A 25,504-nucleotide genomic window follows, 5' to 3' on the forward strand; every position below is an offset into this window, starting at 1 on the left:
TTAGTTGATAATATTTAATATTAATAATTTATAATTAATAGAAAATTAATATTTAGCACATTTAATTGGCAATTAATATACTTATATTCTAATAGCTCAAAAGTTTTAATTTTCCTTTTAAATGAAATTTTTCAGTGGTCGCGTCAGACCTAGTATCTGTTAGAATTATCTAGGAAACATTCTTCCTTTTAACCTGGAATAATAATTGCTTTTTAATGTTTTTGTCTTACTGTTTTCTTTGCTGATTTTTTTGCATGTGAGGTAAGCTTATGTGAGCCCATAAAATGTTACGTTTTTATTAGAATTTTGAGAAATATTTATTTGATGTCACTTAGTGACTGTAATTAACCTTGGTAAAGCTGACTTACAGTTTTCTTACCTCTCATTTTCTGTTGTTTTTATACAGAATATCTTTGTTCACATAATATTTTAATCCTCATTTTTCATTTTCTCTATGGCCAACAAAAGTAATTTCTCAGTATATTATTCTAGTTGAATTGACCAGTGTTTTCTTTTATTATTTTAATCTCACCAGCCTAATATCGTACCTTTCAACAAATTCGTTTTTCCTATATTTATATTTTTTATGTTAGCCTTTTCCAGTGTTTATGCCAAACATCTTAGTGGTTCTGACGAGATTACTTTAAAGAATTGCATAGATTATTTGTTCTTTTCTTACCTTTCCAACGAATATATATTTTTCATTTTTGCGAATAAAGGCCACTTTTATGAGTTGTAAACTTTATATTGTTTAATAGTTTGTACATTCTGCTTTTAACAAGAAAATTCCAGTGAAATATAGAACAATTAAGTCTTTTCAATAAGAACAGAGATGGCAATAGAATTTTAGTTAGTATCAGTGTTGTCAGATTTTTCCACCTGGTGTCAGAAGTACAAATTATTTAAATATGCAAAGTACCAATCAAGATTGTGATGTCTCAGTATAATTTGAGACTATTCAATGGTTTAAAATGGTAGATGTCATTTGTATTTGGAACTATATAATTAAATCTCCTTTCTTTTTTATTGACAGATATGTTTAAAGGGTAAGGTACACATATTTAAGTACTTAAATATTCAAGCATGTTGCAGAATGGATAAGAAACCAGATTCCCTGGATCTTCCATCATTGAGTAAACGAATGCCCTCCCAGCCTCTCACAGACAGGTAGTGTAACATTCTTACAGTTTCATTTGATGATTTCTGTCTTCCCTTTTTGTAAAATATACTTATTAATCTTGAGTGTTCTGAATATATTTAGGCTCATTGGTCCAGCACTAAAATCAATAATTGACTGAAGCTACATATCACCATCATAGAATGAAGTTCTAGGATACTAGAATATTTTTGACATTTTCTCAATTATTAACATTTTAGTAGTAAAAATGTAAATGTTTGACATTATAGTATAGAAACACTAATTTCTCAGCATGTGACAACTATTAATTTACTTTTGTAATCACTGTATTGTACATTTGTTAACAACAAGTAGAATTTGACTTTGAACTAAGGTTGGTGGAAGAGCAAGACATTTGAGGAATACCTTTTCCCTTTCATCATAGTCTTTATATTGCATCAAAGATGATATATCATAATGACATATAATGGTATATCATATTTGATGAATATCTTTGATGTTGTTTATGATTTCAGTGTTTTGCTCCTCATGAGATTTTGAGATGGTAGATGGAACATTCTGTTTTTAATTCATCCTTTCAAGATGTAGATTGGTCTGAAAGATTTTATGAAAGTATAAATCTATGTAATAGTTTAGAAAATAACCTAGAATGGGGTGAGACTACCGAAAGGTAGACCATGCTTTTGCCTAAAATATTTAAAGATTTGTCATTGCATATATGATAAATTTTATATTATTTTGAATGGCAATATAGTAAGTACTATTGTTAACAGCACAAGTTCGTGAATTCCCAAATGGGACTTTTTCTTGAATATTTTTATTTTGCAAGTAGAATTAATATCTAACATTAGATTTAGTTCTTAAAGATTATTGTTTAATATTGTGAACATTATTAGACCAAAGAAGGCTCCAAAAATTGGAATGAAGACATTCTAATCTCTATTAATCTGCTTTATATTTATTTTAACATGAATTTACTTTTAGTAATGGCATTTACTGTTTTAGTCATTTATTTTTGCAAATATCAGTTGAATGCCTACTGGTAGATTCAGGTATGTTTTGTTGAATGTCATACATATTGGTCTTGTCAGTCATGGTGCTCACAATGTAGTGGAGCAGGAGTCAGTGAATAAACAAAGCAAGGAAATACACACACATATAAAATTTCAAATTGTATTCAGTGCTATGAAGGAATGTATTTGAAATTCCAAGAATGTGGTCAGCGAATGAATAAAAGCCAGCTCTGTGAAGAGCAAAGTAAGAGCATCTTAGGCAGAAAGAATGACATTGCCATGGCCTTAAGTTAGGAAGGAACTTTGTGTGTTCAAACAGCTGAAAGGAGACCAGCGTGGTTGGAGCAGAGTAGCTGAAGGGGAACATGGTACAAGTTGATTTTAGAGAGGTAGTCAGAGCTCAAGTCATGTGGATTCTTTGTAGGATGTGGTAAGAAGTTTGAATTTTACTTAAAGTACAGTGGGAAGTCATTGGACAGTTTTAAGTGGGGGAATAACATGATTTGACTCCTTTTTGTTTAAAAAAAACTATTTTGGCTTATAGGAGAATAGATTGGAAGCAAGCAAAAATAGAAGCACAGGGACTAGTTGGATTGTTGTAGTACTGCCAAGAGATCAGAGGGGTCTAGAATAAAGTGATTGCAATAGAGATGAAAAGAAATGGCAGAATTAAGATATATTTGGGAGAGATTCTCTAGCAGGACCATCCAAAAAAAATATAATGTGAGCCACATATATAATTTTTAATTTTTTTGTTACTCATTTTGAAAAAAGTAAAAAGAAATACATGTTATTTGAGTATATCCAAAATATTATCATTTCAACATGTAATTAATGTGAAAACTTGGTGAGATATTTTACATGCTTATTTAATATTAAATCTTTGAAATCTAGTATGTATTTTACGTGTATAGTGTGTCTCAATTTGGAATGGCCGTATATGACTACTGGCTACTTAACCATATTGGACGGTGCAGGTCTATAGAGTGGGTTGTCAGTTGTGTTAATTTCTCACTCACAGCTGATATTGAACTACTTAGAAAATTCTTGTATGTGCTTTCCACTTTCATACTCAGACACTTGGCTGTGTGGTTCTTACTACCTAGAATGCCCTTCCATGCCTTGTCTGTTTTGTAATCTCTTTATTATACATAGATAGGCACTACAGTAGTTACATATAATAGCTTTTGGAGTCAGGCATAATATGGCTTTGAAGCCCATTTATGACTCTTAATAACTGTATGTCCTTGTGTATTAATGTCTGTGGTCCTCAGTTTTCTCATATGTAAAACAGAAAATAATTACACAGGTGCAGTCAGGATTACATGAAGAAATGTATGTAGAGTACTTAGTACAATGCCTTACCCATAATATTTCCTCAACAAATAGCTTATTATCATCATTGTCATTTACTACAAATCCACGAATGTATTTTGTGCAGTGCAGTCAGATGAATTTTGGCTCTAATCATGGTTTAACCACTTAATTTCTCTGTGGCCTTGTGTAAGTTACTTGACTTCTCTGAGCCTGTTTCCTTATTTAAATGTTAACCGTACTCACTTCTACAGTTGTGAGAATTAAATGTGTGCCTAACAATTAGTTCAATAAATGATAAACAGTAAATGTTGTAATTTTTCCCCTTGGGACGTTAACTTTTGTAAGCTTTATTATTTTTCTTTGTGAAAAGAAATAATAATTATAACTTCAAGACCATAAGAATTATGTCTAAAATATGAGGTGCATCTAGCACAGTACATAACACAGTATAGACACTCAATGAATGCTAACAGTTATCGCCTCTTCATCCTCAAGACTGAGCTCAAATGCCACCTTCTTGAGTGACGCCTTTCCTAACTTTACCGAGGAGAATTAGTTGACCTTTTTTTTTTTTTTCTCATAGCACTTTGTATTTACCTTTGTTATAGTCTTCAAAACATTTGAACACATTCATTTTTCCTCTGGGCTGAGAGCTAGCTCTTTGGAGGCAAATTTTAAAAATGTATTTTCTCTTAAACATTCAACATAGTACCTGATACTTGGTAGGTGCTTCCCTAAATGTGTTCATATACTTCTGAAAAGTATAAAAATCAGTTTTTTTTTTTTTGTTTTTTGTTTTGTTTTGTTTTGTTTTGTTTTTAAGCATGAAACTGGTTTTAGGAGAGGAATTATAACATAGTGATTACGACCAGGGACTTTGGTGCTAGATAATTGAGGGTTCAAATTTGGACTGCTGGCTGCCAGTTGCATATCCTTGGATAAATTGCTTAATCCCTTCCAGTCTAAGTTTTCTCATATATAAAATGAGAAAACACCATCAATTTGCTACAGTTTTTCACAGTAAATATGTAACATATTGTCTTTTAAACATTTAGCACAGTTCCTCATACATAATAAGTGGTCATTGTAGACTGTGTGGTAAAATTGCAAATTAAGTGAAAAATACTTTGCTTCCTGGGTGGTATATTTTGTAAATCAGAAATTTGCAAGGACAAATTGAATTTGAAAGTATTGAATTGCATATTCAATAGTTTGTAGCCTTCATTTTTGCATCCTCTCTTAAGTATTAGATGGGCATTACTTATACAAATAAAACATGTTTTTAGAGCCAATGAAGAATAAACCATATACACTGAAGTTAAAAAATGTTTCGAAGCTCTGTGATGAAATTTGACAAACCAATGGGAAAAAACAGGTCTTTTATCAAGATAATGTTCTAACAAGGCAGCCTGATTTTCTGAATCTCTGAAGAGAAACAATAGGTTATTGTTGACAGTTGTCATTGTAGAGTACACGAAGGGAACAATATTGCATGAATGGCATGAATAAAATGTTTTGTAGGAAGAGTTCTGATATTTTTCTCCTCATGTCCTTAATTAAGGATCTTAGACATCAAAAGTATATATTCTGTATTATCTAGGGAAATTTTAGGTCAAGTGTGCATTATCTGTTTAAGAAGAAAACCCTAACTGCTCTTAGGATTTCTATTTCCATAGTATGGAAGATTTTTATCCAAATAAAAATCATGGTCCTGACTCTGGAATTGGAAGTGATAATGGAGAGAAACGATTATCCACAACAGAAGTAAGTATTTTCTATTGCGATCTATTCTGTTTTACAATTTTATTAGAACATTGAAATAGAGACCCTTATGCATACTTGAGTTTATTTTGCTTGAATATATGATCATTATATTTTATAACTAAAACTGAAAAAAGGCATGCTGATTTTTAAAGCAGAGCAGTAAACCTTATGTTAATTTTGGGTTTGAAAACTGGAGATGTAAAGCAGACATTCTGTAATTCATATGTAAGATTGAAGCAACATAATCCATATCATAAGTTTAAAATGCCTCATTTGTACTTTTTGCTTATTCCTTTTAGCCATCAGATGATGACACAGTCAGCCTTCATTCTCAAGTCTCAGAATCAAATAGAGAGCAGACATCAAGAAATGACAGTCACATAATAGGAAGTAAGACTGATTCTCAGAAAGGTAATTCATATGGTACCTGCTATTTTTGTTTCATGTACATAGCCCACATTAAAAATGGGCTTTGAAAAATTATATTGTCTTTAGCCAACTCTTATATTGAGAAAATATACATTTTTCTAAGGACAGCAGTGTCAAGCATACAGTTTACTAAGTACATTTTCTAATAAATATTAATCTGTACCTAGACCAGGAGGTATATGATTTTGTTGACCCCAACACAGAAGATGTAGCAGTTTCTGAACAGGGAGATGCACATATTGGATCATTTGTATCTTTCTTTAAGGTAAATAAAACTTTGAACAAATATTAATAACATGCTCTCTTGATCTTACGAAAGTGGACTGTACAATTTAAAATGTAACTTTCTTTTATGTAAGGGAAAAGAAAAATGTTCTGAAAAATCTCAGAAAAATGAAGAATTAGAGGATGAAAAAAGGTAAGCACGTATGAAAATGAAATGTTACTTATAAGCACTTGAGCCATTCATTAGATAGTCCTACTTGAAAGAGTACCTGAATAAAATATAATTTTTTGTTCACTTACCTCTTATGTTTAGATAGTTAATTTATAAATACTTCATATCTATCTGTATTCCTCAATTAAACACAAAATTATAGTAAGCGTTTGAGTGTAGGATATGCACTATTTTTCCTCCTGAAGTGTAATGATGACTTCTATTATTATTATTGAGGAGGACTGTACCGTCATATACATTGCTTCACTTGAGCTATTTAACAACCCTCTGAAATAGATTGACATCACTTTACCAACTAAGACACTGAAACCAGGCATTTTAAATGTCTGGAACTCAGATGTACTGTCTCTTGTTCTACTATACTTTCCACTTGGTCAGGCTGGTTATGACTTTTAAGGGTACTTATGTCCAGATTTTATTAAAATAATTGTGCTTTGGATTTTTCTGAACTATTCATCTTATAAAATGATGGAATATGACCTACCACATTTTTTCAGTTACTCCTTCAGGTTGCTTTATAGCTGCAGAAAGGAAAGAAGGAACATTTGGTGAATACCTACCATGTACCAGGATTGGTGCTATGTGCTTTCCCTTCTTTCTCATTTTATCTTCATTAAAATGCTGCAGGGTAGATATTGACCTCATTTTTTCAGGTGAGGAAGGTGAAGTTCAAAGACTCTTAAGTTTTATGCCTAAAATCACTTAGCTAGTGTCCACTAGTACCTAGAGTATGAACATAGCTCTCTTTGATTTTTAAACTTTTCTCTTTTCTCTACATTATGCTTCCTCCAAATGACTTTGTCAGATTTTAAAGCAGTTATTAGTTAATCATCTCTGATGTCCTGTGAGGAGGTATATTGCTTTGTCTTGAACTCTTTAGATTTCATTCTTTTACTTTGTCACCTCATCTAATGAGGCCAGTTGCTTAAACTTGAGAGTCACCTGTAGCATGTATGATGTAAAGATTCATGGTTTGATACTGTTTTTAAAGTGAAATCCCTTAAGATAAAATGACTAGAGTTTGAATAACTATTTTAAATTTTTTTGTTCTCTTTTATAAAAATGACATATTAGTATTTTCAGGCACATTTGCCAATCTTATTTGAACCTATTTTGGATTTTCTTTATTTAGACATTTTATATACAGATTTTAAAAATCAAAATCAATAAACTGATAAAAACAGGATGGTTCAATTAAATGACAAAATTTTACAACATTTTAAATTTATGTATTAAGACAGGCCATATAGAACTTTGCAGTCCTTTTTATACTCAAGGCTGGAAAATATACATTTTTAGATTACTATGACCATTACACGTTTCAGAAATTTAAAAAATGGTTATATACTTTGCTATTATTTGTTAGTCATTAATTATATTAATACAGCCAGTATGCTACATTTCATAATGAGTAGAGAACATAGATGTTTTCCTTATTTCTTATTTTAGTATTTTAAAAGGAGGACCTAGGATTTTAACTTTCATATGGTGTTAAAAACAAAAATGGTTTCTATTTCTGGAAGCTGGCATAAAATGTAGTCTGCCTTACTTTTTGGATAACCATGATTGTGTCACCTTTCAGACTTGAGAAAGAACAATTACTGGCAGAGGAAGAGGATGATGATTTGAAGGAAGTAACTGATTTGAGGAAAATAGCTGCTCAGTTATTGCAGCAAGAACAGAAGAACAGGTATTCCTTTCAGTAATGAGATTTGAAATGACAAATTTTATAATAATTAAATCTGATTATTTAAAGATTATCAAATGAAGTATATGAAGTTTTGAGTAAACAATAGTGCCCTCTTAAGATCTATCTCAAGGAACTAACTACAGATTGAGCATCCTTCATTCAAAAATCTGAAATCCGATCCCAAGCATTTCAAATAAGGGATACTCAACCTGTACTAAAAGGCAATAGGAAATACTTAGGACAGGAATATAAAATTACATTTACAACTAACAGAATGTACTCATATATATGGTCACTATGTTTAATATTGCTTAGGTATTTCTTTTTTATTCCTGTGTGTGTGCTGAATCATAAAAACTGATTTATTTGTTGATATTAATTTTAGCTCACAGTAGCATTATTTACATTGTAAGCATTTTTTTCCTAGGTACATGTCACGTATATAATGTGCTTTTTAAAACTCAGATTCCAAATTACTTAGGATATGTCTAAATTCCTTAGAATGGAGTTGAATTTTACAAGAGTAGATTAAATCAGTATGATGATTTGAGGGTCACTGGCTCACTTTGGTCTGCTTCTTGGTCAAAGACCATTTTCCCCATCTTTTGGTTAGACTTTCTTCAAATACATGTTGGCAATGAGAAGACACTGTGTGAATGAGAATAAAATCAAGACAAGTCCACTTCTAATGCAGGAAAACTTACATATGCTTCTCAGGGTCAGCTGTTATTGCCATCTTCATGTACTGAGAGGACTACATTTATAGTTTTGAAATGATAAAGATCTGAGTGGGTTTTTTTTTTGTTTGTTTTGAGAAAAGAGAATAATTTTGGTGCATTTAACATGGATAAGTAAAAAGCATTTTATTTCATTTATTCAAAATAATAAATGTTTATGGTTAATATGACCATGTTTTGGGAAGTTTCAAATTTAAATATATTGGCATTTGTTTAAATATACATTGAAAAATACAACTAAAACTTATCAAATGACAAATATATGGTTTCTAGGGGCAACTTTTTAGGGGCAATCTGTACAATAGCTAATAAGCTAAATAGTCTAAGTATCTTTTTTGCACAGCTGCTACATTTATAGATATAAAAAATCATACTAGAAAATCACTAACCTGGGGGGCGCCCAAGATGGCCAAATAGGAACAGTTTCAGCCTCCAGCTCCCAGCGTGAGTGACACAGAAGATGGGTGATTTCTGCATTTTCAACTGAGGTACTGGGTTCATCTCACTGGGCGTGTCGGACAGTCGATGCTGGTCTGCGGGTGCAGCCCTACCAGCGAGAGCTGAAGCAGGGCGAGGCATTGCCTCACCTGGGAAGTGCAAGGGGGAAGGGAATTCCTTTTCCTAGCCAAGGGAAATTGAGACACACAACACCTGTAAAATCGGGTAACTCCCACCCTAATACTGCGCTTTGCCAAGGGTCTTAGCAAACGGCACACCAGGAGATTATATCCCACACCTGGCCCGGAGGGTCCCACACCCATGAAGCCTCCCTCATTGCTAGCACAGCAGTCTGAGATCTAACTGCAAGGAGGCAGCGAGGCTGGGGGAGGGGCGCCCGCCATTGCTGAGGCTTAAGTAGCTAAACAAAGCCACTGGGAAGCTCAAATTGGGTGGAGCCCACCGCAGCTCAAGGAGGTTTGCCTGCCTCTGCAGACTCCACATCTGGGGACAGGGCATAGTTAAACAAAAAGCAGGAGAAACCTCTGCAGATGTAAAAGTCCCTATCTGACAGCTTTGAAGAGAGCAGTGGTTCTCCCTGCACGGAGGTTGAGATCTGAGAATGGACAGACTGCCTACTCAAGTGGGTCACTGACTCCTGAGTAGCCTAACTGGGAGACATCCCCCACTAGGGGCAGACCATCACCTCATACCTCACACGGCTGGGTACACCCCTGAGACGAAGCTTCCAGAGCAAGAATCAGACAGCAACACTCACTGTTCAGCAATATTCTATCTTCTGCAGCCTCTGCTGCTGATACCCAGGCAAACAGGGTCTGGAGTGGACCTCAAGCAAACACCAACAGACCTGCAGCTGAGAGTCCTGATTGTTAGAAGGAAAACTAACAAACAGAAAGGACACCCACACCAAAACCCCATCAGTACGTCACGATCATCAAAGACCAAAGGCAGATGAAACCACAAAGATGGGGAAAAAGCAGGGCAGAAAAGCTGGAAATTGAAAAAATCAGAGCACATCTCCCCCTCCAAAGGAACGCAGCTCATCGCCAGCAATGGAACAAAGCTGGACTGAGAATGACTTTGATGAGTTGAGAGAAGAAGGCTTGAGTCGATCAAACTTCTCAGCGCTAAAGGAGGAACTATGTAACCAGCGCAAAGAAACTAAAAACCTTGAAAAAAGAATGGATGAATGGATAATTAGAATAATCAATGCAGAGAAGACCTTAAAAGAACTGATAGAGATGAAAACCATGACACGAGAACTACATGACAAACACACAAGCTTCAGTAACCTACTCGATCAACTGGAAGAAAGAGTATCAGTGGTTGAAGATGAAATGAATGAAGTGAGAAGAGAAGTGTAGACAAAAAGGAGTAAAAAGAAATGAACAAAGCCTCCAAGAAATGTGGGATTATGTGAAAAGACCAAATCTACATCTGATTGGAGTGCCTGAAAGTGAGGGGGAAAATTGAACCAAGTTGGAAAACACTGCAGAATATCATCCAGGAGAATTTCCCCAACCTAGTAAGGCAGGCCAACATTCAAATTCAGGAAATACAGAGAACACCACAAAGATACTCCTCCAGAAGAGCAACTCCAAGACACATAATTGTCAGATTCACCAAAGTTGAAATGAAGGAAAAAATGTTAAGGGCAGCCAGAGAGAAAGGTCGGGTTACCCACAAAGGGAAGCCCATCAGACTAACAGCAGATCTCTTGGCAGAAACTCTCCAAGCCAGAAGAGAGTGGGGGCCAATATTCAACATTCTTAAAGAAAAGAATTTTCAACCCAGAATTTCATATCTAGCCAAACTAAGTTTCATCAGTGAAGGAGAAATAAAGTCCTTTACAGACAAGCAAATGCCTAGAGATTTTGTCACCACCAGGCCTGCCCTACAAGAGATCCTGAGGGAAGCACTAAACATGGAAAGGAACAACCGGTACCAGCCATTGCAAAAACATGCCAAAATGTAAAGTCCATCAATGCTGGATAGAAACTGCATCAACTAACGAGCAAAATAACCAGCTAATATCATAATGACAGGATCAAGTTCACACATAACAATATTAACCTTAAATGTAAATGGACTAAATGCTCCAATTAAAAGACACAGACTGGCAAATTGGATAAAGAGTCAAGACCCATCAGTTTGCTGTATTCAGGAGACCCATCTCACATGCAGAGACACACATAGGCTCAAAATAAAGGGATGGAGGAAGATCTACCAAGCAAATGGAGAACAAAAAAAAGCAGGGGTTGCAATCCTAGTCTCTGATAAAACAGACTTTAAACCATCAAAGGTCAAAAAGACAAAGAAGGCCATTACATAATGGGAAGGGGATCAATTCATCAGGAAGAGCTAACTATCCTAAATATATATGCACCCAATACAGGAGCACCCAGATTCATAAAGCAAGTCCTTAGAGACTTACAAAGAGACTTAGACTCCCATACAAAAATAATGGGAGACATCAACACCCCACTGTCAACATTAGACAGATCAACAAGACAGAAAGTTAACAAGGATAACTCAACTCTGCACCAAGCGGACCTAATAGACATCTACCGAACTCTCCACCCCAAATCAACAGAATATACATTCTTCTCAGCACCACATCGCACTTATTCCAAAATTGACCACATAGTTGGAAGTAAAGCACTCCTCAGCAAATATACAAGAACAAAATTATAACAAACTGTCTCTCAAACTGCAGTGCAATCAAATTAGAACTCAGGACTCAGAAACTCAATCAAAACCACTCAACTACATGGAAACTGAACAGCCTGCTTCTGAATGACTACTGGGTACATAACAAAATGAAGGCAGAAATAAAAATGTTCTTTAAAACCAATGAGAACAAAGATACAACATACCAGAATCTCTGGGATACATTTAAAGCAGTGTGTAGAAAGAAATTTATAGCACTAAATGCCCGCAAGAGAAAGGAGGAAAGATCTAAAATTGACACCCTTACATCACAATTAAAAGAACTAGAGAAGCAAGAGCAAACACATTCAACAGCTAGCAGAAGGCAAGAAAAACTAATATCAGAGCAGAACTGAAGGAGATAGAAACACAAAAAACCCTTCAAAAAATCAATGAATCCAGGAGCTGGTTTTTTGAAAAGATCAACAAAATTGATAGACCGCTAGTAAGACAAATAAAGAAGAAAAGAGAGAAGAATCAAATAGATGCAATAAAAAATGATAAAGGGGATATCACCACCGACCCCACAGAAATACAAACTACCATCAGAGAATACGATAAACACCTCTACGCAAATAAACAAGAAAACCTAGAAGAAATGGATAATTTTCTGGACACTTAAACTCTTCCAAGACTAAACCAGGAAGAAGTTGAATCCCTGAATAGAAGAATAGCAGGCTTTGAAATTGAGGCAATAATTAATAGCCTACCAACCAAAAAAAGTCCAGGACCAGATGGATTCACAGCCGAATTCTACCAGAGGTGCAAGGAGGAGCTGGTACCATTCCTTCTGAAACTATTCCAATCAGTAGAAAAAGATGGAATCCTCCCTAACTCATTTTATGAGACCAACATCATCCTGATACGAAAGCCTGGCAGAGACACAACAGAAAAAGATAATTTTAGACCAATATCCCTGATGAACATCGTTGTAAAAATCCTCGATAAAATACTGGCAAACCAAATCCAGCAGCACATCAAAAAGCTTATCCACCATGATCAAGTGGGCTTCATCCCTGGGGTTCAAGGCTGGTTCAACATACGCAAATCAATAAACGTAATCCAGCATATAAACAGAACCAAAGACAAAAACCACATGATTATCTCAATAGATGCCGAAAAGGCCTTTGACAAAATTTAACAGCCCTTCATGCTAAAAACTCTCAATAAATTCGGTATTGATGGAACGTATCTCAAAATAATAAGAGCTATTTATGGCAAACCCCCAGCCAATATCATAGTGAATGGGCAAAAACTGGAAGCATTCCCTTTGAAAACTGGCACAAGACAGGGATGCCCTCTCTCACCACTCCCATTCAACATAGTGTTGGAAGTTCTGGCTAGGCCAATCAGGCAAGAGAAAGAAATAAAGGGTATTCAGTTTTGAAAAGAAGAAGTCAAATTTTCCCTGTTTGCAGATGACATGATTGTATATTTAGAAAACCCCATCATCTCAGCCCAAAATCTCCTTAAGCTGATAAGCAACATCAACAAAGTCTCAGGATACAAAATCAATGTGCAAAAATCACAAGCATTCTTATACATCAGTAACAGACAAACAGAGAGCCAAATCATGAATGAACTTCCATTCCCAATAGCTTCAAAGAGAATAAAATACCTAGGAATCCAACTTACAAGGGATGTAAAGGACCTCTTCAAGGAGAACTACAAACCACTACTCAGTGAAATAAAAGAGGACACAAACAAATGGAAGAACATACCATACTCATGGATAGGAAGAATCAATATCGTGAAAATGGCCATACTGCCCAAGGTAATTTATAGATTCAATGCCATCCCCATTAAGCTACCAATGAGTTTCTTCACAGAATTGGAAAAAAACTGCTTTAAAGTTCATGTGGAACCAAAAAATAGCCCACATTGCCAAGACAATCCTACACCAGAAGAAGAAAGCTGGAAGCCTCACGCTACTTCAAACTATACTACAAGGCTACAGTAACCAAAACAGCATGGTACTGGTACCAAAACAGAGATATAGACCAATAGAACAGAACAGAGCCCTCAGAAATAATACCACACATCTACAGCCATCTGATCTTTGACAAACCTGACGAAAACCAGAAATGGTAAAGGATTCCCTATTTAATAAATGCTACTGGGAAAATTGGCTAACCATAAGTAGAAAGCTGAAACTGGATCCTTTCCTTACTCCTTATACAAAAATTAATTCAAGATGGATTGGAGACTTAAATGTTAGACCTAAAACCATAAAAACCCTAGAAGAAAAGCTAGGTAATACCATTCAAGACATAGGCAGGGGCAAGGACTTCATGTCTAAAACACCAAAAGCAATGGCAACAAAAGCCAAAATTGACAAATGGAATCTAATTAAACTAAAGAGCTTCTGCACAGCAAAAGAAACTACCATCAGAGTGAACAGGCAACCTACAGAATGGGAGAAAATTTTTGCAATCTACTCATTTGACAAAGGGCTAATATCCAGAACCTACAAGGAACTCAAAGAAATTTACAAGAAAAAAACAACCCCATCAAAAAGTGGGCAAAGGATATGAACAGACTCTTCTCAAAAGAAGACATTCATACAGCCAACAGACACATGAAAAAATGCTCATCATCACTTGCCATCAGAGCAATGCAAATCGAAACCACAGTGGGATACCATCTCACACCAGTTAGAATGGCAATCACTAAAAAATCAGGAAACAACAGGTGCTGGAGAGAATGTGGAGGAATAGGAACACTTTTACACTGTTGGTGGGACTGTAAACTAGTTCAACCATTGTGGAAAACAGTGTGGTGATTCCTCAAGCATCTAGAACTACAAATACCATTTGACCCAGCCATCCCATTACTGGGTATATACCCAAAGGATTGTAAGTCATGCCGCTGTAAAGACACATGCACATGTATGTTTATTGCAGCACTATTCACAATAGCAAAGACTTGGAATCAACCCAAATGTACATCAGTTACAGACTGGATTAAGGAAATGTGGCACATATAATATGTTTGATTGACTGCTTGAAAATTAAATCAATACATTTAAAACTAGTAGGAGCCATTAGTTAAAAAATTATGTGTTCTCCCTAAAGAAAACTCCTGCTATTCTTCAAGATGTATGCAAAAGTAATTTCTGTCTTTTTATGATTCTCTTCTTCATCATCCTTTTTAGATGTTAGTACATACTAATATAAGAGCTTTTTAGATTAAATATTAATATTCAGTGACATTGTTGTAAGTATGTCTAATTTTTGCAGACATTAAAATATTTATAATATCATAAAATAAAGAGCACTATTTTTTTCGATACAGAGCCTTGCTCTGTTGCCCATGCTGGAGTGCAGTGGCACAATCTTGGCTCACTACAGCCTCTGCCTCCTGTGTTCAAGTCGTTCTCATGCCTCGGCCTCCCAAGTAGCTGGGATTTCCGGTGTGTGCCACCATACCCGGCTATTTTTTTGTATTTTAGTAGAGACGGGGTTTCACCATGTTGGCTAGGCTGGTCTCAAACTCCTGGCCTTAAGGATTGCACCCGCCTCAGCCTTCCAAAGTGCTGGGATTACAGGCGTGAGCCACCAGGCTCTGCCAAAGAGCACATTTTATTTTAAAATTTATAATGTCTAGAGAATTTTAGATCCCTAGCCAATTCTGTTAATGCCTGTACTTAAACTGGATCTCAGAATTTTTTAATGCTAAATCTAGTATTTTTTCTATTAAATAATCTTTCTTCCTTCTACAATATGTTGCCGTTACTTAGATCTTTTAGATTTGGGGAATTAAAATTTTTTGTTTACTCTCACAATACTTGAATTTGAATGAGACCAAAAATCTAAGTGTAATCCTATATGAGGATATATCCTACAGTGGATTTGGTATAATTTATACCTTCTCTGGTTGTGGATTTTCCTTTTCATGCTGTATTATTGTGTCTTATATTCCAAATATATTAGAGAAGGATCTGAAATGCTATTTAAAATTGTAGGCCAGGAGTTGTAACATCTCTTTTTAGGTTTTAAAATAATTATTGTACATTTTGTTTGTTTTTAGTCTTGATTAAAAATAATTTAACTGGATTAAGATTGCCCTCACCTACAGGGAAATATCATCCAGGACTGCTACTTTGACTGCATATTACTTAGCTGTTCTTTAACTTGCTACTAGTAGAAGACAAATGCAGTGTTAGCTCTCAGCTAAATGAAGCCATGTATCTTCTCCCAAACTAGAGGTAATTAAAAAACAGCTTACATTGAGTTCAGTGATGATTTCCTTATGGCAGTTTTGCCACTTGCTTAGTTGATATATATTTTTTATTTTTTAATTAAAAAAAATTTTTTTTTTTGAGACAGAGTCTCACTCTGTTGCCCAGGCTGGAGTGCAGTGGTGTAATCTCAGCTCACCACAACCTCCACCTCCCGGGTTCAAGCAATTCTTCTGCCTCAGCCTCCCGAGTAGCTGGGACTACAGGCGTGTGCCACCATGCCCGGCTGATTTTTGTACTTTTAGTAGACACAGGGTTTCACTATGTTGGCCAGGCTGGTCTCGAACTGCTGACCTCATGATCCGCCCATCTCAGCCTCCCAAAGTTCTGGGATTACAGGTGTGAGCCACCACGCCTGGCAGTTCATATTATTTTTTAAAATGTCTTTGATTCTTTAAGAAACTTTATGCCAGTACTTGGTACATGAAACTATCCTAGGGGAGCAGCAAGAGGATATTGTGCAGAATTAATACTCAAAAAGGGTGAGAAAAGAGATCAGCAAATAAACCATCAAATTGGTAACTCATAAAGTTTTAAAGTCTGAAGCCTAGTTATTTAGAAGACTGCCCCCACTTTGTCTGATTAAGATGTGTTGATTAAGCTACTTTATGTTTATAGTTTATTGTTGAATTTTTTTTTTAATTGAAAAATAGTCTTTATCATCCCCTGTCAAAATATTGGATTATTATTTCTACTTGCATCTGAGTGTATTGAAGTCACTCTGAATCAATGGCTTTAACTATATTTAAATAGCCATTCAGCAAGTTCTAATTTTACCTTCACTATTATTTTGGGAAATAAAAAAAAGTCTTGAAAAAAATCATTATCTTAAAAATAATGTTGTATGATGAATAAGTTCTAGGGATCTGCTGTACAACATTGTGCCTATAATTAACAATACTCTATTATATACTTAAAAATTTGTTAAGAGAGTAGATCTCTTGTTAAATGTTCTTACCAAAATAAGATAAAATTGAAAAAAGGGATCATGTTTTTAAGAACAAGAAAAATCAAGGAAAGAACTGAGAATAAAATGATACTATTAGAATATTCTTAATATTAACTTGATAATAAAAAAGGAAATTCTGTTGAAAAACAAAGAAGCTGATATGTATTATAAATTACTGAGCCAGTTTTACAAATTTCCATGAGTCTTACTCATTTATATTAGTGTTAGAAAGGTGGCTACTGCTCTTTTTCTTATACTGATTTTCTTAAGGGGCTTAATAAGTCGATGTTTAACTGGCTTCTTAAATTTTGTTTAGTTATCATTCTAAAGAAAGGATTAAAATATATGTGTGATTTTTCAATAAATAGCTTCATTTAACTGGTTCCCATTGCATGTTTGTTCCTGCTAACTTACGCTGTAGTATTTTCTGTTGTGTCTTTCCTTTTAGTAATTATTTTATTTGCTTTTAGGTGTGTCTTGAGAGTTTTTCTTTATTGTGGAAAGATGAGCCTCTAATTACTATGTGATATAGCTAAATAACAAAAAGCAATTATGAAAAGTTATAATTAAAATGTAATTAAGGATCATGGAAAGCAAAACTAGGTTTGGGAAGTTCATAATTTTGTTTTAGAATTATAGAAATTATGGACATTACCTCTTTTATTATGATTTTTTCCTGATCATATGAACATTTCAATTTGAGGAGCATCATGTTAACCTCTAGCTTGTTATAACTAATTAGGTAGATCTCTCAGTCCTTGAAATCTATGTATTCTTTTGTTTCTGCTTCCTTTACAAATGACTACCCTGTGTCTCCAAAAACATCTTCCCCCATCTTTTGGTTTGGTTGATTTATGTAAAATGTGAATACAGACAGAGGCCTTTAAGTTGTAGAGCATCATTCAGTGATAAACTCTTCCAGAGGACCAGAGCAACAAGACACGCATCAAGGTATCTAGAGTTTGTGGAAGCCTTCAAGTATTATGGGGCCAGGTTGACATAGCTGAATTGTATAGTCTTTTACTTAAAATAAGTACTGGTAACTGGATTAGGGAAGTATGTTAATAATCTAGATGTTTAATTAGAATAGATGTTTGTTTTGACTTTGGGTATCAGAGTAAAACACAAAATAATGTATATAGCAAAATTTTATGTAGGTGAATTCTCAAGTACATAAAATATATTTTATAGGTAAGTGGATCTCAACTTTTTTTTCTGTTTCAATATAACTCATACACAGCCATAATCACAACGCTAATGAATGTGTGGTGAGAAGGAATCAGAATTTACCATAGTGAAGGCCATTGTAGTTTAACTCCCCTGCCCCTGCAATAATTCTGCAATTTCCTCCAGGATAGTACTTACTGCTATCTCTTCTTTAAAAAAAAAAAAAAAAATACTCTTTTAAAATATATTTTTCCTAATAGTTTCAGATATTTCATTACCTTAATTTTTCTGCATTTAAGAATTTAAGGCAATTTTAATGCATGCCTGTACAAAGAAGAATGAATGTCCTTAATTCTGAAATTGTTTGGCCCAAGCTACACTGATTGGTGTATGATACTTGTCCTTTGCATCTCTATCACTTTTTCCTAGTGAGGCCCTACTAGATCCAAGCTGGTGAGGAATCCAGCATAATGGACTTTGGTTTCTTTATGCTAACCATATTTCTGTAATTACCAACTTATATTTAATTCATTATGTATTTTATTGGTCAATATATAGCTTTTATTTCAAATCCGTTTCTATGTTCTTTTGGCAGTTGACATCTGTAGATTTTATTTTGAATAAAAGGCAGAGATTTTACTTCTATGATATTAAATTTTAAAAGTGAAAATTATATTTATATATATAGTAACATTAAGAACTCAAGTATGGTTACTTATGTTAAGGATAGTTAGTAATTCATTACTTTTGACTTTGAGATTAATACTTAGAATTATGTAACATTATGTAGAAATAGTTCTCTCTTATAATGGTTCATTGTTTTCTTTTGTTTTAATGGTTTTATGTAGTTATTAAAAGTTTAAGAAACTTGTGTTTTTTTTTAAAGAATTGAACTTGAGCACTGATTTTGCATTTAGAATTAAAATTTTTCATTTGGCAAAATAATTACATATTACATGAACACACCTCATATCATTTGCTGTGCTGGAAAAAATAAATCAGTCATGATGGTACCTCTGTATCTCTTTATCTTCTGTCTCAGCCAAAAGTTAGATATGCAAAGGGCAATAATAGCATGGCTAGAAGATAATCCAAACTTTGAGAAAGGGTTTATAAAAGAAGATGCCTGGAAAAGTTGCTGAGCTTCATTTTGTTGTAAATAGTACACTTATGGGCATCTGATCTAGATAATATTTAAATATTATTTTCTAGCAAAGATCTTCAAGGACCAGATGCAGTTTATTTTAGAGATTTTTAAATATATCTTGTGATATAATATTCTCCTTAATGTATTTGGGAATTAATGTGTTGATTTACTTCTAGGATTCTTAATCATTCAACTTCTGTGATGAGAAACAAGCCAAAACAAACTGTGGAATGTGAAAAGAGGTATAAAAATCTTAGTTTTTACTTAATATTTTATAACGAGTACTGATCCTTTGACGGTGATGTTTTTGTATATAGATTTTAGTTAAATAAGTGATACAGATTTAATATAACTAGATAATTTAAATAGGAGTTAAATTTACTTTTGATATAAGCAAAATAAAAAATGCTGATCTTCTTTGCTCATAGATGCATTTTTGTCTCGATGATAGAATCATTTATCTATTCATTCAGCAAACATTTATTATATTGCTATTCCTGCCAGGAATAATGTGTTTCTTTAGCATTGATTGTGTTTATTCTCTATAATATTGTGTATATTTTCATTGCTTTTCAATTGGGTGTTACTAAATTCTTCTATGTGAATACATGATATGAATCCACATATATGAATTCCTGAGAACTAGAAGACCTTGAAAGTTTCTATTTATTCTTTTTGATGGTTTGAATTTAGATTAGACTCAACTCCTGAGTCAATCCTCTGAGAATGTTCAGGCCCATTCTTTTTCTGCTTGGCTTATTGCAACAGTCCCCAGACATAGCTCCTTTCTTCAGGTTTGCCTAGCTTTAAGTCTGTTTTCTGCACAGTGGAAGAGTGATAATTCTGAAACATAAATCTTACTTGTGACTCCCATGTATTATCTTCTAATGACTCTTTACAACTTTTAGAATAAACCTTAAAATATTTAACTTAACCCATAAGATTGAAGTGGGTTTCTGCTTACCCTGAGAGCTTCATCTTGTACATTCCGCCACTGGCACCATTTGCATTTAGGAGCAGAACTTCTTTCTTCATTCCAGGATGATTTTATCTCTGTGTTCTACCTTCTTTTATTTTATTTATTTATTTTTAATTTTTTATCTTTTGTTTGTGTTCTACCTTCTACATCCTGGTCTCTTTACTAGGATTTCCCTTCCGTCTACCTTCTTCACTTAGTCTTTCAGCATTCAGTTCAAGTGTAAGATTACTTTTCATATCCAAGCCTAGGAATATTCATCCATCTCACATTTCATTTAATTGGATTTAACCCACTTTTTCTCTTTTTGAATACTGATTCTGCTATCTTACATGTTTGCTTTCTTTTAAGTTTCCCATTCCTTTATTTCCTGCCTTAAGCTTCCTCCACAGGTTCCTAACATTCTCTTGAGAAGGCCTCAATTGCCCAAACCGTAAAACTGTGATATCCAATCTTGGCTTTTCTTTTATAAAACTATTACTTTTTCTTTTCTCATTTTCAAAACAGTTATCCAGTTCTTTCTTGAAAGACAAAACCAAAGATTCTTTAATGTTTTCCTGATTATGAGAGTAATGTAGCTTTCTTGTTGAAAAATTGGAAAATTTAGCAAACATAAAAAAAAAAATAAACAAATGAATATCACTCATTATCTCACTCCCCAGAGATGACAAGTCACATTATTTTGCTACTTTGCGTTTTAGACCTTTTTACCATATGAGTATTTGTATTTGCATATGTGTACATGTGTATGTGCACACACACACACACTGCAGGGTTATATAACCTGTTAAATACCCAACACTGCCACTTAGATGCATATTAGGCATGTCAAACATTATTTTCCAAAACCATACTATTAATGTTCCTGTTGCACCCCTAAACTTGTTCCTCCTACATTTTTCTCAATTTCAGAAAATGTCAACTCCATCTTTCTAGTTGGTCATCTCAAAACCTGAGAGTCATCCTTAACTTGTCCCTTTCTCTCACACCTGATATCTAATCCATTAGCAAATCTTGTTGCTGTACTTTAGAATATATTTAGAATCCAATCATGTCTTACCACCTCCACTCGTACCATCCTAGTCCTAGCCATCTCTCACTTGAGTTATTACAGCAGCCTCTTAACAGGTCTCTTTTCTATCCTAGCCTTCCTTTAGTCTGTTTCCCACAAAGCATCAGATTGATATTTTTAACCACCTCAACTCCTACCATCCTAGTCCTAGCCATCTCTTACTTGAATTATTACAGCAGCCTCTTAACAGGTCTCTTTTCTACCCTAGCTTTCCTTTAGTCTGTTTCCCAAAAAGCTTCAGATTGATATTTTTGAAATGTAAGTCAGATCATATCATTCATCTTCAGAATTCTCTGCTGACTTCCTTGTTATTCAGAATAGAAACTAGAGTGCTTTAAGGCGTAGTAATGCCCTGAATTTGGTTTCAAAACCTGTCTTTTCTTTCTCTTTCTGGTTAGTTCTTTTCTATCTATACTGGCCTCCTTGCTGAATCTCAGCAGATCAGGCATTCTCCTCATCCCCCAAGACTTTTTGTTTTTGCCTCTGCCTGGAATGATTTTCCCCCAGCCATATTTCTTAATCTTGTACATTCAGGTTTCTGTTTAAATGTTACTTCATCAGCAAAGCATTCCCTGAACAACATATATAAGAGCATGCCTCCCCAACCCTTCTGTCTCTATTTCCCACACCTTGCTTTACTTTTCTTTATAGAACTGAACACCATTTGGCATTCTGAATATATACTTCTATACTTGTTTATTGTTTTTCATCAGCATCCCACTACCCAGTGGGTACAGTACAATGAACATTTTATGAGATCACGGACTTTATTTTCTATTCCATTTAGCACAATGCATAGCACACATAGTAGGTACTCAAAAAATATTCATTGAGTGACTAAGTTGGAAGAATAGGTTGAAATGATGAATGCCAGGAACTGTGTTGTGTGCTGGGAGATACAATAGTGATCAAGAGAGATATGGTCCCCGCCCTCATGAGATTAATGATTGATGGTTTTGTTTGTTTGTTTGAGATGGAGTCTTGTCTGTTGCCCAGGAGTGGCGTGATCTTGGCTCCCTGTAACCTCTGCCTCCCGGGTTCAAGCGATTCTCCTGCCTCAGCCTCCAAATAGCGGGAATTACAGGCATGCACCACCATGCCCAGCTAATTTTTGTATTTTTAGTAGAGACAGGGTTTCGCCATGTTGGCCAGGCTGGTCTCGAACTCCTGGCCTCAAGTGATGTGCCCGCCTTGTCCTCCCATAGTGCTGGGATTACAGACATGAGCCACCATGCCAGGCATGATCGATGTTTTAATATATTGCGGTTTTGGGCATGTTCATATTTTGAAATATGGCTTTTGAATATACAAATCCACAATTAATAGGAATGGATTACCTGTTGGTGACATTAGGTAGCGTGTAGATTTGTAAGAGAAAACTGGAAAAATTCTGGGTACTTAGGTTTTGGGTATGAATGATTAGTCTCCCTGAAATGCCTGGACAGCTTTGTACTGGAAGTGATCTCAGTGGTCTACTTTCCAAAGATTTCTAGCCACTTCTAGCAATCAGCATGAGCCCTGGGACATTGCAAACATACAAGAAAGTTGTGATAAACTATTGAGAAATTGCTTGGCAAAGTATCAGGGTACAGTTGAAAGAGCTTAGGTCTTGAAGTCAGGCAGATTCGGGTCAGAGTCCCACCTTTAGCACTTACTAGCTGTGAGGCTTTGAGTAAGTGTTAAAATCAGCCCTAGTGCCTGGCACCTACATGCTTAGTAAATGTTAGCTCTCTGATTATTTCTTTCTACTTACCTTTCTTCCTATAGAAAGGTAGATTATTGTAGTGGTTAAGAGTTCAGGCTAATGGAACCATGCTGTCTGCATTTGGATCCTGAATCTGTCTCTTGGGGAAGTGATTTAGCTTACTCTAAGCCACATATACCCCTTCTGTAAAACACGAATAATAACAGTGTCTACCTCATGGTTACTGTAAAGATGAAATGGGTTAATGTATTAAATTGCTTATGACAGTGATTAGCACACAAAGTGTCACATATGTTATTAATTGTTAAACTATAGTTATTACTATTACAGACTTTTTATTTTTCCTTTCTTTTGTATCTCAGTCCTTCCTTTCTCAATTCTCACCTGCTTTTTTATTCAAAAGGGAAATAACTTTGTGGGTATTCTTTTTCTAATATTAAGAAGTATTACATGACCTTAACTTTTTTTTTTCTTTTTTTAAAATTATACTTTAAGTTCTGGGATACATGTGCAGAATCTGCCGGTTTGTTACTAGGTATACATCATGTGCTATGATGGTTTGCTGCACCCATCAAAACACATTAAATTATGGGAAAATACTAATTTAAATTCTGTGACATTTTTTCAGCAGTGCTTGGGTGAGCACACCCCGTCCCTTCCCCACCTTTAGAAATATTTCACATACTTTCTGTTAACAAAAATGAGATCATACTGAGTATACTGTTTAGTAATATGCATTTTTCATTTAATATTATAGTGATGGTTTTATATACCTACTAAATCTAAATATACATTTTGATGAACTTTATATATTCTGTACACTTGCATTCTTTTCCCTTCTTCCCTCCCCTCCCCTCCCCTTCCCTTCCCTTCCCTTCCCATCCTTTCATCTCTCTCTCTCTTTTTTTTTTTTTTTTGACAGAGTCTCACTCTGTCACTCAGGCTGGAGTGCGGCGCAGAGATGAGGTTTCACCATGTTGGCCAGGCTGGTCTCGAACTCCTGACCTCAAGTGATTGACCTACCTCAGCCTCCCAAAATGCTGGGATTACAGGTGTGAGCCACCATGCCTGGCCCACTTGTATTATTTTCTTAACTTAAATGCTTAAAGGTATGCTATTGATGGATTAAAACATAAATGTACATTTAAAGCTTTTGATGTATTGTCTCCAGAAGCTTTATGTTTGCATTCCCACAAGTAACACATGGATAGCTTTACTTCCATACTTGTTAACATTATACATTATCAATCTATTTAATCTTTGCCAATCTAAAAAGAACAAATTATATCAGAATGTTTTATTTTTCATTTCAGTGATTAAATTAGTGATGTTGAGTATTATAAGTATGTATTGCCTATCTATATTGCTGCTTTTGCAATTTGTTTGTTTGTGTCTCTTGTAGTCAGAAGTACTTTCTATTGTTGAAATAATATTGAGTTTTTTTATGGCCCAGAATATGGTCTGTCATGGTAAAAGTTCTGTAGGAACTTGGAAAAAAATGTATTCTGTGGTTATTGGTTAGAGTCTTGTATAATTTCAACTATGTTAAGTTGGTTGATAGTGTTGTTTAAATCTTCCATACCTTACCTGTTTTCTGTTTTCTTGGTCTATCAGTTAGTAAGAGAAGGTTATTGAAATCTCCAACACTAATTGCAGATTTATCTTTCTCCTTGTAGTTCTATAATTTTTCCTTCATACATTCTGAAGATCTGTTATTAGGTATATAAATGTTTATGATTGTATTGTCCTCTTGGTGAATTTTTACTGCCATTCTGAAATGACTTTTCTCTATATTCTTGATAATATTCTCTGCTCTGAAGTCTACTTTTCTGATATTAGTATTGTCAGTACAGCTCTCTTTTGTTTAGTATTAGCATGATGCATGTTTCTCCATCCTTTTATTTTTAACTGATTTGTGTCTTTGTAGAGAAAGTGCATTTCTTGTAGTTAGCATATGGTAGTATCTTCCTGCTTTTTATTGAATCTGACAATCTACTTTTTAATTGCAGTGTTAAAATCATTTATATTTTTGTAATTAATGATATTTTGAGGTTTGCTGTATGTTTCCCTTCTGTTCTATCCTTTTTATTCATTTTTTCTCCTTCTCTGTTGTCTTTTGAATTATATTTTAAAATTTTTGTTTATTTCCTTTGTGGGCTTATTTGCTGTAACTTTTTGTTATGTTAGTGGTTGTTTTAGGGGTTAGAGTATGATATTTAGCTTATCACAGTCTATCTTCAACTGCTATTATACCATTTCATGTATCATGTGAGAACCTTACAACAGTATATTTATATTTCTTCCTTTTTAGCCTTGGTGTATTGTCATACATTTTACCTTTTATATATCTGTTATGTATACTATAACACATTGTTATTTATGCTTTAAACAATTATTTCTTAAGAACATTTAGATAATCAGAATAATGTATTTTATGTGTTCAATCCCTTAGTTACTATCTCCAGTGCCCTTTATTTTTTGTGTGGAATCGTATTTACGTGTGCATCATTTTCTTTCTGCCTAAAAGAGAGATTT

At 34.5% G+C, this 25,504-nt stretch overlaps 1 protein-coding gene across 2 annotated transcripts in view; it reads left to right on the top strand.

The window, feature by feature from the left end:
• The window catches only part of LRCH2 (leucine rich repeats and calponin homology domain containing 2), a 134,653-nt gene that overhangs the window by 68,375 nt on the left and 40,774 nt on the right, over positions 1-25,504 (top strand). For both annotated transcript variants that reach the window (XM_023203053.2, XM_023203055.1), the window contains exons 6-12: positions 1,034-1,167; positions 5,145-5,232; positions 5,532-5,643; positions 5,829-5,926; positions 6,021-6,079; positions 7,701-7,808; positions 19,393-19,458. In XM_023203053.2, the coding sequence (XP_023058821.1) occupies positions 1,034-1,167; positions 5,145-5,232; positions 5,532-5,643; positions 5,829-5,926; positions 6,021-6,079; positions 7,701-7,808; positions 19,393-19,458 (665 nt within the window). The remainder of the gene's footprint in view (positions 1-1,033; positions 1,168-5,144; positions 5,233-5,531; positions 5,644-5,828; positions 5,927-6,020; positions 6,080-7,700; positions 7,809-19,392; positions 19,459-25,504) is intronic.

This window comes from Piliocolobus tephrosceles, chromosome 12, assembly GCF_002776525.5.
Source record: "Piliocolobus tephrosceles isolate RC106 chromosome 12, ASM277652v3, whole genome shotgun sequence".
Lineage (NCBI taxonomy): Eukaryota > Metazoa > Chordata > Mammalia > Primates > Cercopithecidae > Piliocolobus > Piliocolobus tephrosceles.